At 36.0% G+C, this 18,843-nt stretch overlaps 1 protein-coding gene across 5 annotated transcripts in view; it reads right to left on the reverse strand.

Annotated features, from left to right (window-relative positions):
- The window catches only part of LOC116429138 (cilia- and flagella-associated protein 298), a 118,127-nt gene that overhangs the window by 21,573 nt on the left and 77,711 nt on the right, over window positions 1-18,843 (reverse strand). The window contains exons 1-4 of one of the 5 annotated variants that reach the window (XM_076365277.1): window positions 15,975-16,092; window positions 5,944-14,397; window positions 4,396-5,890; window positions 2,532-2,725 (exon numbers count right to left, since the gene is read on the reverse strand). The exons of 1 other annotated variant lie outside the window; for it this stretch is intronic. In XM_076365277.1, coding sequence (XP_076221392.1) covers window positions 2,532-2,725; window positions 4,396-4,705 — 504 coding nt within the window. In that variant the 5' untranslated portion in view covers window positions 4,706-5,890; window positions 5,944-14,397; window positions 15,975-16,092. Of the gene's footprint in view, window positions 1-2,531; window positions 2,726-4,395; window positions 14,398-15,974; window positions 16,326-18,843 lie in introns of those variants that run through there. 3 more of the 5 variants (XM_031981690.2, XM_031981691.2, XM_076365276.1) reach the window with 3 other exon arrangements.

Below are 18,843 nucleotides of genomic sequence, written 5' to 3' on the forward strand. Positions count from 1 at the left end.
GTACCGATCGCGCCAGGCCAATATGGCGCCGCGTACATAAAATTCAATTTCAAGCTGATCTCGTCGGCGGATTTCCTCGCTACCTTTGTTATTATTTTTAACTGATTAGCCGGTACGCGTATTGGATTGAAATCGGGTTTCCTTGAATGCGCTTTGTCTTTATGCTATTTAAGAAGCTTATTCGATTGAATTGATCCATTATTTTCGGTTTTGTTGATGGTTAAGAGAGATATGGGGATTTGCGGAGGATTTGGTGGATCTTTGTTACACGAGTTTCGTGATGATTGGGTTTTGTAACTTTTTCGAACGTTTTTATAGTTTTAACAGTAAAGCTAACGAACCGGTCAAAATGACCGATTCCTGATTTCTTCTTTCTCCAATTATTAAAAAAGATGTTTCTTTGAGAAATTATTAACGAATTTGATGTAACAACATGCAAACTGAATTGTAAATCAAGTAAAGTCTCAATAGATGCATTCTTGGAGCCTCCATAGAGGAATTTCAGAAAGACAATTTAATTGCTCGGTAGTTTTAGTGTTAAAATTAAGGAAGAATAATTTTTGAGCTGTAATTAGTGAATTCACAAAATCCGTTATCATACACTATAAATTATATCGTATTAATATCGATAAATCGATATTACTAATGTATCAACGTTTTCAATCAATAAGACACTACTCTCGTGAATTATTTTATTATCATATACGTCGAAAGTCCTCTCGATACGAACACATCATTTCGTTCCGAGCATTCACGGAAATATCCAATTCAATTCTTCGCTTCCATCTTTCCCAACTTTTCCATTATTCTCACACCTCGGCACTCCGCAAATATTCCATCGAATTTAAAATTCAACGAGAACTTCCTTCGAAACAGTGTACACGAATTCATTGTTCAGCCTCATCCTCCTTCATTCAGCTGGAGGTTCCGAGTAACATGTTTGGGAAAGTGGAGTGCCCGGTATCAATACACCTGCATCGAGGTGTCCTTTCCTCGCGCATTCAAGATGGCGAACACAATTCGCCGTCAATTACTTGATTCCCGCGGCTGGGGAGTCTTTGTGTCCCAATTAAAGCAGATACGGATCGCGGTGAATAATGAGCAACTGTTACGTACTTAACCGTTTACCGGGCCGGGGAGACACGGTTTTGGTTGCATAATGCACCTCTATGCCCTCAATAGGTACCTGCAGTATCGATTCGCGGGCTGACGTTCCTGCCCGACAATAAACTCGCACAGAAGACACACATGTAAAGACCACTTTCGCGTGACTGGCACTACGTACGTACGATCTATGGGCGTAAATCGGCGATGTCTGGAACACGGTAACCCGGTTACGCTCGAAAGCAAAGGACACGTCAGCGCAGAGAGATTCGATTCTTATCCCTGTTGATCGCCGTAAAGCTGATTCCACCTCCCACCGTTTGTTTCCCTCCCCTCTGTAATCTTCGTGCTTTCCAACGGCTCGCCGTTCGATACGCTCCCCGTCGATTTCTCGCGTTCAACGGTTAAGTGTCGGCCGTTTATAACGGTTTTTGTGCGACTTTCTGGCTTGCGGCTGTATTTTGATATGTGCGGATCCATCGCTTGAAAGTTTGGCATTGCTTTTAATATTTATGCTTCCTGAAAGGATGCTGGAAATGATTCAGTTCGGTATTTCTTCGCTTCAATAGTTGCTCTGTTGCTATTTTGTTCTATTTTTGATTATAGTAGCAGTGTTTTATTGTTCTTTGTCTTTGTTTATAGATCTTGAGTTGTTTCATGGACCTTGGTAATTGCTTAATTATAATATAGTAGTTTAAACATTGATTCGTATATTGTCAATGAAAAAATCGAAATTATGGATTTTATTTTAACTATCTTCACTTCAGCTTCGTAAGGTGTCCTGAATTATGTTTCACAGAATATGGTAAACTGACTTATCTGTCATAAAGAAAATGATACAATCAATAAAAGCGTTTTGCCAGTAGATCGAATTGATCGATATGTCCATACAACCATAATTTTTTACTACCTCTATCAATGAATAATTCAGGGAAAGGGAACAACAGTTCGGAGATTACTGGATAATAAAAATGATAATAATACGATAGCATGATGATAGAATATTATAACAATATGGTGATATTACAACGACGCAATAATGCAAAACACGATGGTACGATGATGCAGTAACAAGTTGGTATGGTAATATACTAATGTGACAATAATCTTAATACTAACACGTTTGTGCTCACGGTGTTATCTACTAATAGCGTATATATGCGTTCCATTGATAATCACCAAATAAATCGAACGTATAGATACTTGCTAATGACGCAAACGTATCAAGGTAGGAAAGAGGATTGGTGTACACCTCCTGACGAAGCGTAACGAAGCAAACGTGAAACGCAAAATAAAGTAAACCGAGTTACACGCGTAGTGCGTGGCCTCGTCATAGGCACAGAGTCGGGGCTGCCGGGGCCACGCACAGCCTCTGAATGCAAAAACAGTAGGCCGGAGACAAAGATGACATAGAAAATCGTCGAGACCTGCCACATGTCGAGGTCGCTGATGACTATCCCGGGGTCCACTTTCGAGTAGTAACAGCTAAAGTTCTGCCCTATGTTGGCGTACTGACGGTAGAAAATACTGCAATTCAGCATTGGAGGGTATCCACAGCCTTTTACGTTGGGGAACAGCTTGGCCCCGGTGAAATACCACTCGGAGTCGTTGCCCATGAGACCTGCGAACTTCGCCTCGTTATCGTCCGGCCCGTGTCCGCGAACAGATTTCCATATGGGAGAAAGTGGACGTTGTTAGAGGTGTTTCTGGCTTGCGCGAGAAAGAAAGAGAAAGAGAGAGGGAGAGAGAGAGAGAGAGAGAGAGAGAAAGAGAGAGTGAGAGAGTGAGACAGGGACAGAAAGGGAGGAAGGAAGGAAAGAGCAGAGAGACAGAGAAGTTTCGAGCAGGTGATTTGAGTTTGGTAGTTTGAACACTTGATGAATTTTCCTATTTCGTTAGCGGAAACGTGTCACGCAGGCTTGGACGACTTCAGCCATAATGGCTGCTTGATCATTACTTGTCACTTTAGCTTCTGTGAAATTGTTACTCTGAATGTTTTATTCTTTGATGCTGGCGAAATAAAACGAGTGATATTCGTTTCATTGTTTAATGATTTGAGTTTGGATTTTGAGGTTATGTGTGCCATATTTTTAATGTTTTATAGGAGTACTTCGCTTTTTGTATTTTTGGTTTCGAAAGTATTTGTGTAGGAAGAGTAGGTTGGTTGATGGATAAAAGTTATGTAGAATCTCTTGCCGGGAAGTTTGTGCTACAGGCTTCAGTATAAATATTGGGCTTTGTGTGTAAAAGTAGTAGTGAAATGTAAGGTAATAAAGGTTTGACGAAAGTTTTAATGGAAACCTGTTGGACACGTTGAATAAACCCTCCTTAGTATATAATTTTTCATTAGACGTTTTAAAGGATATTAATTGAATTTCACGTAACTTTGCTGTGATAAAAGAAACAATTATCTGATAAGACAGTTAGAAAGGAAATATTTGGTATGAAAAGCTTAGAACTGCTACTCACTTCGAAAGGAAGTGAACACGTCTGAAGCCCTTGATGTCTTTCGATTACAAATACATGTGGTATACCGACTATATGTAGAGTTTGAACAGTTTACTTTTTATGGTACATATATGGGGAATTCCAAAAACTTGACTTCTTCATTAGAATTTTAATTAATTGCACAGGTACTTGATACAACATCGCCAATATGGAAATCCAAAATAATCCTGAGTTAACTTGTTCATTATATTTACTTCATCAACAATCAAACTTTATAGCGAACAATTAATTAACATGCAACGTAGACCTTCAGGTTCTCAAACTAAAATGACCTAAGGACTCTAGTCACAGTAAAGAGGAATATAGGTCAACCGAAGTGTTCAGATCTCTCCAAGTGAAGCCTACTGCTAGTAGCTAGAATATTCATAACTACACTGCAGATTTTTATACGCTTATCGCCTCATAAATCAATAAGGCAAACATTGTTTACAAAATTTCACTTAAAAACACACTACTCTTTAACAAAGACAACACTATCCAGTCGCTTATGATGTAAAATAATTCTATGGGCTCCTATGAACAAAGTTATAGCCAAAACGAAGTATCCCAATCAATAAAAATTAGTTTAACTAACTAGTAATTATTATAAAATAAAAATCTCCACTAAAATCTGCAGTCTAATCACGAGCTAGCCTAATCAGTTTCTCTAAATCTAAAGTATCTAAACCAAACAGCAGAATCGTTGAACAGTGGTGGCGAGAACTATTTCCTACGATAAATAGATTCGATCAGGTTTTCGTTACGTGGCGATAGACAGAGGAACCTCCGGACGTCGTCGTATACCTGTAGGGAAGGGTTTCGGCAGTCCAGTTTCGTCGTCCTCGGCGAAGTCGTCGTCGAGGTCCTCCACGTAATCATACTCCCTTAGGGAGCGCTCGTAACGCGGTTTCCCCATCGTCGTGCTGTCTTCGTCATCCTCGACACCTCCTACCGCTCCACCTCCCTCACCCTGTCCGTCGCTATCCTCTGACACGTTAGTCGGTAGCTTGTAGTTGACGCGTATTTGCGTGCAATCGTACAGCTCCTTGGTGCAACCCTCTCTACAGGACGTCCATGAGCAGTTGCTCGTACCTGGACTCAACGGATCGTTCATGGACGCGATGCTTGAAAAGAGATTCGTTAACGACGAGATTGAAGGGGAGACAAAGACGAAGACACCGTGTTCACTTCACTATCATGACAGAACAGAGGTCGGTGCACGTCGAAAAATTGAATTTCGTGTCATATTGATCGTCGTGGAGACTTTTGACGGTCTGGTTCGTTGGTATCTTACGCTGTGGATTTTTATGCGAATGTAAATTTTTTGGGTTATTCTATTAAGTTATTGCTTTTTTTGTTTTGAATATTTTATGAATATTTTGTGTTAAGATTATCTTAAGGATATGTTAAGAAAATAATTAAATATTGTGTTATTTATTTCTTTATATTCTGTACGATTGTGTGTCAGAAATGCATAAAGCCCACAGTTCAGATATGCTTTTGGTACGTAGATACTTTGATAATACACGGCTGTGGCAATATTAATAATTGGAAAAAAAATAATATTTTGAAATTAAAATATATTTTGTACTTGCCAAAGTACTTTTAGAAGCAAAGAAAACTTTAATTTCATTAATACTATTATTTCTATTTTATTGAATGTAATTTATATATTCTTCTTGTCATTGGTTGAATAGTTGTACCATTTACAATTATAGAATAATATTTGAATTATTTCCTTCAAATCAAACTGTTTACATGAAATTGGCATTGATTTGACGACGACAATGAATCATTTATACAGTTAAAGCATAAATCCAATGAATATTAATTGAACGAATTGAACATTATTTCTGTAAGAATAAACTTCATTTTGTATTCTGACCTGAATTTCACGCGAAGAACCATTTAGGTTACACCACGATTTCACTATATATAAACTATGATTGGATTAACCATTCACCCGTGTATTATCTGGGTAGCAGAGTGCTATCTAAGTAACTAAGTACCTATTCGTAAAAACCGGGTATGTCGAGTGCACCACTACAGATCAGGGAAGCACTTGTACTTGGAATCTTTGATCGCTTAGAATGTCACGTGGAGAAGATACAATTCGCTTCACATCGAATTTAAGAAACTCGTGTGTGAACATCGCCGTACAAGAGGCAAGTGACTATTACAAGACACTGAAAACTTGGGGCGTGTAAATTAGTGACACGTCGTGTAATTTCGTTGCTTGAAAGCGCGATAATAATGACTTCGACCACTATGTAATCACATTAATAAGATTTCGTGAACACTGAGAATGAATTAATAAATTTTGGAAATTCCTATTTTAATCGTAATTAAAACTCACAATAGAAATTAATGAATTTCTTGCAATATCATTGTGAAAGTTACACTCAATTAGACTAACTAGAGTCAATTAACAAAGATAATTTCCAGTTAATGTTAAATTGATCACGTAATTGAGTGGACAATTACATTTTTATCATAAGATCATGCTATTTTTTGTTATTTTGTTTCTGTTATACACGCCAGTATTTATAGAACTCAAGTTAAGTGAAACTGGTCAATAATGTGTGAGACATATAATCTTAATTATATTCTGTTAATTTGTTTCAAGGAATATGAACACGTGAATCAAAATCATATCACATTTTCTAATTGACATTTGTTTTTCAAAATATATATCTCAACCGAAATCAGTTTCAAGACAAGCTGACAGTTCTAAGGCAATGTTTTTCCGACGTTGTGAGTAGTTTGAAAGTCTGTAATTGTTTCTAGACAAGATAAAAATGATTTTTCGACGTGCATCATTTGTCAAAGACGAGAACAGAGGACGTAGCCAACAGAAACGTACACGCAGAGGAAGAGCCACGACCTCGGGAATTGAACGCGTAAATCGCTTGGAAGTGACGCGCGAGACAGGGAGGCAAAGTTGACGAGGGAAGAAAAATGCACGCTGACTTCCTAGAGATTCTCGAAAACAAGAAAAGTGTAGGGGAAGTTCTAGACCCTGGTCCCCGAGGCAGCCTGCGAAATCCTTGCCCTAACTTGCCCACCTCTGCCCCCTTTTCACCCCGAAACTTCTACGACGGAAAGCTCTAGCACTGATGTAGTTGACATACCGTGTCACACTTTTTAGATGACGTCCAATTTCTCCAGTTGTCGTCATCAAAATACAAATTTTTCAGATTTCTCGAATAATTAATGTCATTATAACTTATGATTCTTGCTATATTGCACATGACGTTTCTAAGACCGTGATATAACAGTAAGCAGTGATTTTACATGAATAAACGAACTGAAAACATAGAACAAACTTTTTTCATGTGACACGCCGTTTTCGAGATAATCATGTTTTGCTGAGTTATAAAGGAAATGAAATTTTTAGAAAAAAAATGGATTGCACGTTTTTGACTTATCTTTTTACGTAGATTGATTTCCTTTTATATTGTGATTTAGAAAACACTGTACTTCGAGGAATAAGATTAGTAAATTATGAAGTATATAATAAATTACCTATTTAAATAGTTCACCTCGATTCAATTATTGTTTGCATGTAGATGAATGAAAATGCACTTCTTTGATTTAGTTAATTTTTATAAATAATTGATAGTATCATAGTGATGTATACAAGAGAAAATTAAGAGTACTACGAGCGTTATATTGTCGTTTTCACAAAATCTGTTATACAATTTATTCATGTTACGTTTCCTATTTCTTTTTAAAGAAGTGTTTTCTACAGAAAGCTTGCTCGATATCTTCAGATTTAGATTGAGTGATTGAGATTTAAAATTGTCGTCGAGTAGGACAGTCTAGTTACGTGCATTCTTCTTTCTTCGTACTTTACCCTCGAGATCGTGTTCTGGCTGAAATCCTATTAGAGAACATCAGCTACGAGTAGATGAACATCGACACCACGAAGTAACATACGGACGAGGAAATTAAACCTTCGAAACACTTAGAACTTACTTAATGTCCACGAATATAGGGAAATATTAAGTGCACATAATCTTGCGTTTATGTTAATTACGAGTAGTAAAATGTGGGTGTTTTCAAAGGTTTAATGCAAGTGCAGATAACACGTTGAAACTTGCACAATGCTGGTAGATTTGTTAATACGAAAACTTCGAAACTATATGTCACAATACTCGTAAAACTGTTAACACGAACATTACGTAGGGTAGTTCATTTTGGAGGAATATCAATGCCAATATTAAACATCTACGAGAAGACCAGTGCATAAGGTAATACTAGAAAGAGGAATGACAACCACAACAGATAATAGAATATGAAATACCAACGGGAACCAACGTGGAACAATTCAGAAAACCACAACATTCATACACATACAGGGTTAGTTACGAACTTTCATATACGTTACCATCGTCTACAGTCGAGGATAAACCTCATAACTATGTTCGAAATTGTTTATGAATATGTGAGTATCTCGGTTATCATATATTACAAATTATTTTTCAGAAATTTATAACTGTACTTATAAGTATTTCATTTCACATTTCGCAAAGAGAAAAGTATTATTAATTATAAAATTATATTATGCAATAATTATCATTCTATCTTCTGCAAACATTGCAAATAACTTTGTAAGTTCATCAAGTGTCAAGCTGCTTGTAAAAATATAAATCAAAATTTTAACATATAAATCTCCTTAAAAAAAAGTATCTTTGAAAGTTTACGACTTGTTTTCCAATTTTTGACAAATTTAATACAATAGTAGATATTTATTTTACATATATTATTTTAATAATAATCATTTTAATTCTTTTATTTTTATTTGTAATTACCATTTTAATTCTTTTATTTTTATTTGTAATTATCATTTTAATTCTTTTACTTTTATTTGTAATTATCATTCTAATTCTTTTATTTTTATTTGTAATTATCATTTTAATTCTTTTATTTTTATTTGTAATTATCATTTTAATTCTTTTATTTTTATTTGTAATTTATAATTTTACATTTTAGTGATTTTTATTTTATACCACGTGAACGGTGAGAGTATTATATCGGGCATAGTTCGCTTTACAAAACAAGAATCCAGAAATTATAAAACAAGAATCGCAATTATAAGACAAGAATCCAGAAATGGCCCATTCCGACATGACTGATAGTTTCACTGTTAACACTAACCGTACTGTGGCTTTGCCTACCGTAACCAGTCAAGCAACTACAAAATAAAAGTAAATTACTTAGACAATACATTTTGTCAGTGGAAACTGAAACAAAAGTAAAGACAAAAATTAAAAAACGCAGTAATCGGGCAATATAGGAATTAATACAAAGTTAAATGAATTAAAGAAAACACAGAATTTTCGCGCCCTTGTCGGGGCTATCGTTCTCAGTAGCTTAATTGTAGTTCTGCTAACGGTGGTGTAATATGAGTGTCAAATATCTACACAAAAATACTATTAACTACATAACAAAAATTCCACTGGTTTCAAAATTCACGATATTTTATATAGAATAAAAGTTAATTTTCCGCAAATGGTCCAATTCTCGTAATCCCCTTTATGTCAAACGTCCTGCTCTCTATTCTGTCCTTTTGCCTTTTTCCTTCAGCTTCATCCCTCTGTTGTCTTCAAACTTGCCTCCACCATTTATGTGTGGCCTCCTTTCTACAGGTCTTCGACAATTTTTTCCTACTCCTCCTTCAGATTAGCAATTGCCATCTGCTTCGTTGTGATGACTAATGTCTTTCACTATTTTAGATTGTCGCTACTCCTAGAAAACTCTTTCTCCTCGGACTAGTCCCAGACCCTGGCCTGTTTAAAAAAAAACAAGTGTCCCAATTCTCGTGAACGGGGCATCGAGTGGTTGATGTCTGAGCACTCGAGCCGCCGGAGAATACCAGCACCCTACCCACAGCTGGCGTTCGACAGAGGACCTGAAGTATAAGCACAAGGGGTGACGAAAGAGCGGCGGGGTGTCACCGATACAAGGAATACGTTCGGTTCGCTCGAGACCGGCTCGAATAATCGTGAATACAAAGACACCAGTTGCGTCGATCTTAGCACGTCTCCGTCTAGTGGCTCTTTAGCGGCTCTATTACATCGATATATCGATAACGGCATGGCTCGCTGAGCTACCGCGGCGACGAGACCAATTTACAGACATCATTTCTTATCGCGATGATTCTCATCGATCCCAACGCCACCCTGCCCCACCCCCTTTTCAATGTGCCACGTTCCAGGCGAATGCTCGCATAATTTTCCAGCGACACGTCTAGACGTCAATCGTGACATAATCGGCGAGATCTATGCCTGGTGCGTGGCTGCGCGTATAGAAGAAATTCTGTTTTACGGTTCCCCCGGCATCGCTAATTGGAAACTTCCAGCGCGGTTTAATGAAGTGTACTTTACTCTCGGCTCATAATTCGCGGGATTGGTGTCGGTTCAAATGACGTTTTCGTAAATTAATGTGTAAAAACGGTAACGCTAGCGGAGATGCGTATACCGTGCTCGTATACCGGAGATTTTGTGGACGGTTTAGAATTAATGGGGCGGATGAAATTCACTTTGATATTGAGAAATATGAATTGTGAGGGAAATATTGATAGTGGAATTATTTTATGGATTGAAATGACTGGTTTTGGGTATTTTGTTTTTTATCTCTTGAAGTTATAAAGCTTGTGAGAATTTGTTATAGGCGGGTATTTATTGATTTGAGTAGATATAATATAATGAAAGTCACGATAAACTTTAATATGAATACAGTTCTAACTTCTACGTGGAATTGAAAGTAACAAATATAGAAATACAGTTAGGTGAACACTTGAAAATTTGTTGTATTTGAAAATTATTTTATGTTGAGATTAGTCTTTTTTATTTTTAATCTATAATATAGTGCATAAAAGTGTGAACGTATATAAATACAAGAAATATAGGCGAGTATACATTCTCAAGGTTATCATTATGTCTGCTTGCCTCATTTATCTTCGATTATCAGAAATAAAACAACACGGAACTCTTTTGTATCATATCAGCAACATGGCAGCAATCGATGAAGCGTTTTATAGTTATTAAATATTTACAGGGTCTATAGAGCCGTGTCACATAAATGACAATCGATAGAGACTGCCACCAATAATGAACAATTGATTAGAACGCTATAGGATTTCGTATTAACAAATTATAAATGCAGTTTCACATTTTTGGACAATACTTTTCTTTTTAACAATTTCTTCTTTTGACAATTACTTTAATATAACATAAAGATTTAAAACAAGAACACTAAACAACGGAAGCTAAACTTTATACTTTTTGAAACAATTCATTATAGATCAACCAATAATACTATAATTCAACAGTGCACATAATCTATTGATGATATTTAAAAATTTCAATTTCTTGCCTACCTTAACACTAAAACTACTAGACGGGTCAAAATGACCCATTCCGGATTTCTTCTTTTCGGAATTATTGAAAAGATAACAGATGTTTCTCTGAGAAATTATTAAAGAAATTGATGTAGCAATGTGTCTCTATAGATGTATTCTTAGAATTTCTGTAGAAAAATTTCAAAAAATGAATGTAACTGCTCGACAGTTTTAGTGATAAACAACCCCATCAAAACGAATCCAAATTTCCAGTTCACTTCCAAGAAAAATAAAACAGAACATCATTGAAACAATGGCAAAACTGAATTCATTGCCGTCAACAAGCATGTCACATAACCATACTTCAGCACGTTTCATCTTTGAATAGCCCGTCTCCGAGACTCGAAAATGTAGGATTTTACAAGCGAAGCTCTTGCTTATGCTCTCTTGCAATTTTGACAAGCCCCGTTCCGAGTGGTGCGCGCCCCGCGTCGAGTGACAAGGCGGAAACGCAATTTTCCGGTAAACTCGGTTTGACGATCCACGAAGGCGGAGACATTCGCTGGCAAATATTATCACTGGCAGTCGGTTTTCCCCAGCGTCCGAAAAATTGATTGACGTTCTAGACGCGCGACTGGCCTTCATCGCAAGCAGTTTAAATCTTTCCCACTGCCAGCTACTCTCTGTCGGTCCCTATTGCATCAGCGTTCCACAGCTGTTGTTTAAATCCTATTTCAATTAAAGCGAACACTGTGCTACGCCGATGAAAACATCCACGGCAATCGGTTGGCCAGTCGGCCGAATGCAAATCGGGAGACGCGAAATTGATACTTTTTCGGTTGAAACAATATTAATGAACGACATTTTTCCCGGCGCACAGACTGTGCACTCGTAATTTACGCGATGGAACGCTTTCCGTTCACCGTTTAGCATTTTATTTGCATAAAATCGATGATACGCGCACATGTTACGACGACTTTGTGTATCCCCATCCCTCTCGCCCTCCTCGTTGTTTTCCTTTGTTGGAAAAAATCAAGGAAGCGCGCGTCAACCAGATTAATAGAATGTAATGGATGTGTGTGCTAGAGTGTTTTTTTCTGTGCGAAAGAAAATAATTAAAATAATGTTTGATGAGTATAATTTTTAGTATATTTCTGTATTTTGACTTTTTTAATGTCTGGAATTAATTGATTGTACTAATTGGTATTTGCTTATACTTTACATTAAACGAATAAAATAGATCTTAGATTAGTAAAAGAAATAAAAAGATAAATTTGTATAATTTATTTAATTTCATAATTTAATTTACAGTCTAGATTATATTTGCGAAAATAAGATGAGTGGAAGAAAACTGTTTGTTCGTATCTGATCACTAGACAGAATCAATTTTTTAAATTGACTAGACACAAAATGCTTCTGAATGCGTCCGACAATTACAGACCATTTCTACTGGCAATAAACTGTAATAACTGTGCTGTATAATCTAGTTTTCTATCTCACACGTATCTCATCACCGTAACGAAATCGTGAATTTCTTTAAACTTTTTTCTACATTTCTGGATCCCTTTAGATTATTTCATTTAAAGTGAAATACCTGTTTGTCAAAGTATAATTAATGGTGCCTCCGAAATCATGACAAAAGGGAAGGAAATAAATTTACAAGAAAAGCTAAGTCGGAAACATACAATCAAATTTTCTTCTATGAGACTTCGTTCTGAGATTATTGATTTTGATGGTTAGTCCGACACGCAAACATCAGTATTTATAAGAAATGGGATCAGCAAATTATGAACAGACACTTTTTTTCGATTGCACGTGTATCCAATATGTTTTCAAACGCAATTATGGGAAAGAAATATCATAGGAAAAGTATTGTCAAATATTTTTGTCTTACTATTTTGTGTAAAATTATTTCATGTTTAGTTTAATTTCGAGTTTAGTTACATCCAGCAAAATCAAGTGCAATATTTATTAGAAAATTAATTTTTAATATATGAAATATATTAAATGATCAATATATGAAACAGATGGACATTAAAGCTGTAGATCATTTGGAAATTGAATTTTATACCTTTTTACAAGTAAAAGATCTTCCTCTTTTAATGTACCATAAATTGCGCCTTGTTTTGACTAGTTCGTGACTACATAAATAAATACGACTGGTGCTTTATCGCACGCGGATGTTCCGAAGAATAGTATCGAATTGCGTAAATCGAAATATCAAACGTGATTGACCAGAATCAACACGATCGCGATGGAAATGTAGAAGTTCCCATGTAAATAGCGCCCCAATAACCGTTTATCAAAGCCATTGAGAAAATATGACGTTCCATACTCACGCGAGTCCGCATTTTTATCGTTGTTCTCATATCCAAATTATAAATTTTACCTTACGATGGAATTTATAGATTTCCATATGAACGTTGGCACCGAGCCGACGCGAAGATTACGATATTATTTCCAAATGGCCCCGCGTTTTCATGTTCGGAGGGGAATACACGAATCGATTTTTTTCTGAAACTGATCGCGTGTTGTTCGTGCATTAAGTCACGAGAAACTTGTGTACCTTTTACTTGGCGTTCTACCAGCGAGTTTAGATTTTGTCAGTAGAAATATAATGGATCCGTGTGCAATTATCGGATTGCAAATAGTATTTTAACAAACGGGAATTAAAAAAGAAATTCATATGAAAATTCATAGAAACAACTATATGGATAAGTGATTTATACAATCTAAATTTCAACTTTCTGTAAAATGATTTTTCTATTTCCAAAGTGATAATCGACGAATAATGAAAAGAATAATGAAAAATTGAATAATTTATTAAGTTTTTGCTTGTAGTGTCCAACGAAACGTACGATAGGATGATAAGAAAGTAAACAATTAAGTGATATGAATAATTCTTTATACTCAATAAATATTTCTCAGTATTTTCACTTGATAAAAGTAACGTTCCAAACTTTAGAAATATTTCTCAGTTGTTAATAGTTTAACATTTTGCAAAAGCTGCTTCAAAAAAGGACGTAATATATTTTATAATACAATGGAATGTTTGTGCAATATGTATATACAATTCTTACAATTCCTTCGTGTTTAATTTAAATGATTGAAACATACACGCTGCAAATGTTTCATTAAGATAAGACATTTTCTGATGGACGTGTTCATTAGATTTCAAAGTTCCAATGATACAGAACAGAAGTGAAGTGAAATATATTTAATTCGTACGTCACAGTGACGTTTCGGCAAAATGTCAAGCTGATATGTGCGCGCGCTCTTTTTAAATAATTAAGGGAGAGCAAGCGTATCCCGACCGCGGGTCCAAGATATCGTTCATTAAATATTGAATTAAATGTCATTGCCTTCGTGTCCGTGGCCAGATACCGGAATCCTGAATCCGTTGTTGCGAATCGGCGAATCGGCTGTCTATCGAAACAACCTTCGCTACATCCACTCGATATCTGGAAATAGTTTTCTCAATCATTCATGCAAATCGTATATTCTGGCGGTGACCCTATTTCGTAAATTGGAACGAATCGATTTATTTATTCCGCAGTTACTTCTACATGCATCTGGACTCCTGTGCAGTTATAACGAATTCGGATTTTCTTAGTGTTCAGAGGTTTTCCGAGATTGTTTCTTAAGAGTAAGAGAGAAATGATAGAAGTAGAAGAATATAAAAATAATGAAGGTAGGCATTAAAAAATGGAAAGTGTTAATTCTGTAGATATATACTGTTTAAGTTTCAAATATCTTATTGTATAAACATGTTTTGTGAGATTAATTAGATTCTATAAAATAAAGGTTATATGAAACTTGTATTTCCTAATTTCTGTTTTGTTTATTGTATGATTTAATTACCGTTTAATGAAATTATTTAAGTCTATTTGCCATTTACAGAGAATATTTATCTGACAAATTTTCTTCTAACCACTTGAAATATTTTTTCATCAAGAACTGTCAAGAAGTTATTTTCGAAGTTGTACAAAACATAATTTAAAATTATGTTTGAGCGAAATGTGAAATGAAATCTTTTCGATGTAAGAGATCAGTTTCTTAGTTCTGGATGTGTGCCTTGGTTATTTGAATATTGGATTCACATCGAACGCACACACGATCACACGAGAGAATCACATGGTCGAGCACACGAGGATTTCCAAGGGAATGCAGAAAGACAGTAAAGTAACGAATATACAGAAGACAAGATTCATACCATCGAAGATGGTGCTTTCTAAAGATCAAAGAGTTGAGGGAAAGAAATGCATCAACTAGGCGGAATCGAAATTATTTACTAGTGAACCAAGTACGACCGCCGTGGAAGGTTCGATGGATGTTTAATTACGTTAACGGAATATCATGAAATTTTTTAGAGAAAATTCGTGCGAAAACTATCGAACCATCTTAATAAAAAATAACCTAGAACATAAACAAATTTAAAACTTAATTTAATCACGTTTCATTAGCAAATCGACGAGCATATTATAAAATGTTCAAGCTTCTCAAGTCTCGAAATTAAACTGTTCATTTCAATTTTCAAATTGATTAATTTCATTATTTTAAACTGATATTAAATGCAATATATTCTTTCTAAAATAATATGAAAAACGTAAACTGAAATTATAAATATTTATTCCATTTCCACGAAAACTATTTCCAAAACCTACTGAATGCATATAATTTCGACTACAACGAGAAGATACAACTAAGACTCTTTATCAATATATTCTACCGTTGAAATAAAAAGGAACTGGTAAATATCCAAAATGAAATCTCTTAAACGCAATGAACACCCATCGAACGTACATCACGACACTGGGGAACTCTCAATGCACAACCTATCAACAGACGTATCTAAACTAACAGGTCGATCCGGAGTTATCTAATCACCCGTCGGAACCAGAGAAAAAGTGGCGATCCTCTGGACGAGGATCCGTTAAAGGTTGGGTGAGGGTCGCATGCAACGACACAACGAAAGCGACACCGAACAGACGATTAAAAAACACGATTGAGGAAGAAGAAGAAGGGACCGATTGTTCACCTCTCCTGGACTCAACGTCGATGGTGACACACTCGGCTGGCCGAGTATCGAACTGCATGAAGATGGTGGTGAAGGCGGGGTCGATGACGAAGGGGACCAAGAAGAGGAAGGCAAAGAGGCTGAAGGTGCTGAGGAGGATGAAGAACGCGGTCGTGTAGAACAGCAGCTTCTGCAGAAACGTCTGCTTCTCCTCTTTTACGTCCGCCATCTTGGAGAACAAACGGCAGTGCTCGTTTCAATGGTGCACCTGGCTGACGTCGTCGTCTTCGTGGGCGTCGTCGTCGTCGTCGTCGGCGTCCTCGGCGTGCTCTCTGCCCGTCGTCAAGATGGACGTCGATGAAGCGAAACGATCTAAAGATGGTTTATTTTCTATCTCTCACCGTACATTTTCACCTTTATCGCGTTTTCGGGTATCGAGCTTCCCGTCGTGTACGCCCCTTCGGAATTTTATGTCGTACTTCGTAATTGGTACCTTGTATTTCTTGCCAACGATTTCTTGGTAGACATATTGACATTGTAGAATTATTGGAGGTATACTTGTTTTATTAAAATTAAGTGGCTAATTTTTCAACTTTCGAAATATAAACATTTGAATGAATTTTTAAAGAGTGTATCGTAGTAATTATAATGTAGATAGTTATGTGATTTCTGGTTTTTCGAAGAAAATCTTCGATAGCTAAACATCGACGTAGATCCTTTTTAAATTAGTAAAAATAAATTAAGTAAGAATGATTAAATTAGAAATTCCTATCTTCAGGACCTAATCAGACGAGATTCCCGTATCAAAAGAAAAGTCGGAGTTCAATTAGAAACTTGAATCTTCTGCATCAGGGAGGTGCTGAAATGTATTCGTAGTGCGCAGCGTATTTCTTGCACTCCGAATAACATTTTCCTCGCGATGAAGAAGTCAAGTAAAAGCACGTAGAATAAAACAGCTCTCGATCTGGGCGAAACTCTCACGGTGTGAATCGAACTTTGTCAAAATAGCGAAGCAACCCCTCGTAGTTAGGTAATCGTAAAAGTTCCGGCCGCAGTGGCATCCGAATAGAATTATTTGCCGGTGGTATTACGGGAAGACTTGAAGGAGAAGTAGCTCGCGTATCGTGCAGTTGATTCATTGTCATGGTAATTTCATACGCCTAAATACTAGGAAATTGGTACGTGCTGGTCGAATGAATGGAAGGAGAAGTTCCATAAACCGTAATCCGGAGTCCAAATAGGTTTGCCTTATTTACAAGACAATCAAGAACAAGATACTGGTCCACTTAAAGGCGCAGTAAACTAAGATAGAGGCAAGACTGATAGAAAATGCATCGATTCAAATAGGAAACTTAATTTCTTTTAGATAATAGAAATGCATATAAGAATTATTGATTTTCATTCATTAACTTCTCTTGACGATTGTAAAAAGTAATATCAATTCCAAAATATTGATATAGTGTTCGCTAAAAATTTGTAATTTAAGACCAATTTGGTAATTTACTCTAAACTTTAATTATTACTTAATTGTACGAGTATTTAATATTGGAAAATATGAAAATTCTACTTGAAAGATAAAATGAATAAAAAGTATCATTAAAAATAATTGGTTTTCCACATTGTTGACAGAAACTAGTCTTTTGAACGTCAATGCGTCGTACATTTCATCTTTTCAGGAGTTTCTCTAGTCATCATCTAAGAACCCTTCTTGCTCTAGACATTCTGCATATTTCACGAAAACAAATTTGTCTTAAATTTGAGGCATAGTACATATACAGCCAAAATCACGAAATACTGGGTCGCTTTATTGGATTCCAAGGGAGTCGCGTATCACCTACCCTCCCGCGGGCACGGTCCGCCCTTAAAGCTTTCAATAACGCGCCCCTCCTTTTAATACGTTCGACGAGAAAGCTGGAGGAACACCGTCATTCGTTCAGCCCTTTCCTCCTCCAACCATTTGCAAACGGAACTTTAACTACACTCGACGCTTCCGTGCACTTTAGGCCGCAAATTGGAATTCGTTTTATTGGATTTTCCTGATTTACGTAACGCCCTCATTGTGAAGATTAAAACAAAGGATTATATTCGAGTGACAACGATTCTGTTAACACCTTGCTTTTGAAGTAAGAATACATTGCATCAAGAAATATTATTCGATATTTTACTGAAATAATTTATTACAAGAAATATTAAAATTGAATGTAGTACGAAATATTATAAATACTTTCTATAAATAAATATCCACGAAGGGATGAAAAATTGAGTTAAATATTGACGTAAGAAATATATTTGACTTTAAAGCTTAAATTTTTGTAGCTCAGAGAGGAAATTAGAATTTTGAGGTACAAATCTATTCATTTATATTGCTGAAAGTAGAGTAAAATGTGCAAGAGTTCTTCACATGAAAGAATTTTTGGTGAAATCAGTATAATAAACTGAAAACAAATGAAAAATGTACGTAATTTATATATACATCAACTATTTAGAAATTCACTGAGCTTCCTGATTAGCCTCATTGAATTGAAATGAAGCAATTGTATGGTACTCCTTGTATTTGGAAATCAGTTGGTGCTTAAAAAGTTGAAGTACTCATTCACCTGACACATAAAGCCATGCAATATCACCGTACAGGGAAGCTACTAGACGCTTTTTGTGTTTAACATGTGTGTACAGCTAGCTGGCCAAACAATGGACGAACTCATACTTTCATAACGCATCCTGTACGTCAATCAGTAAGCGTATTAAGTACTGATGTTTCTGATACATTGAGATTGTATAAAATTATGGAAACTAAAGATGAAAAATAAATATAGTATTTTATTACTATAGACAAAGGCAATTGCAGATGTTAAAACTACTAATACCAAATTAAGTAAAAGTAGATCAATAC

The sequence above is a fragment of the Nomia melanderi genome, chromosome 2 (assembly GCF_051020985.1).
Source record: "Nomia melanderi isolate GNS246 chromosome 2, iyNomMela1, whole genome shotgun sequence".
Taxonomy (NCBI): domain Eukaryota; kingdom Metazoa; phylum Arthropoda; class Insecta; order Hymenoptera; family Halictidae; genus Nomia; species Nomia melanderi.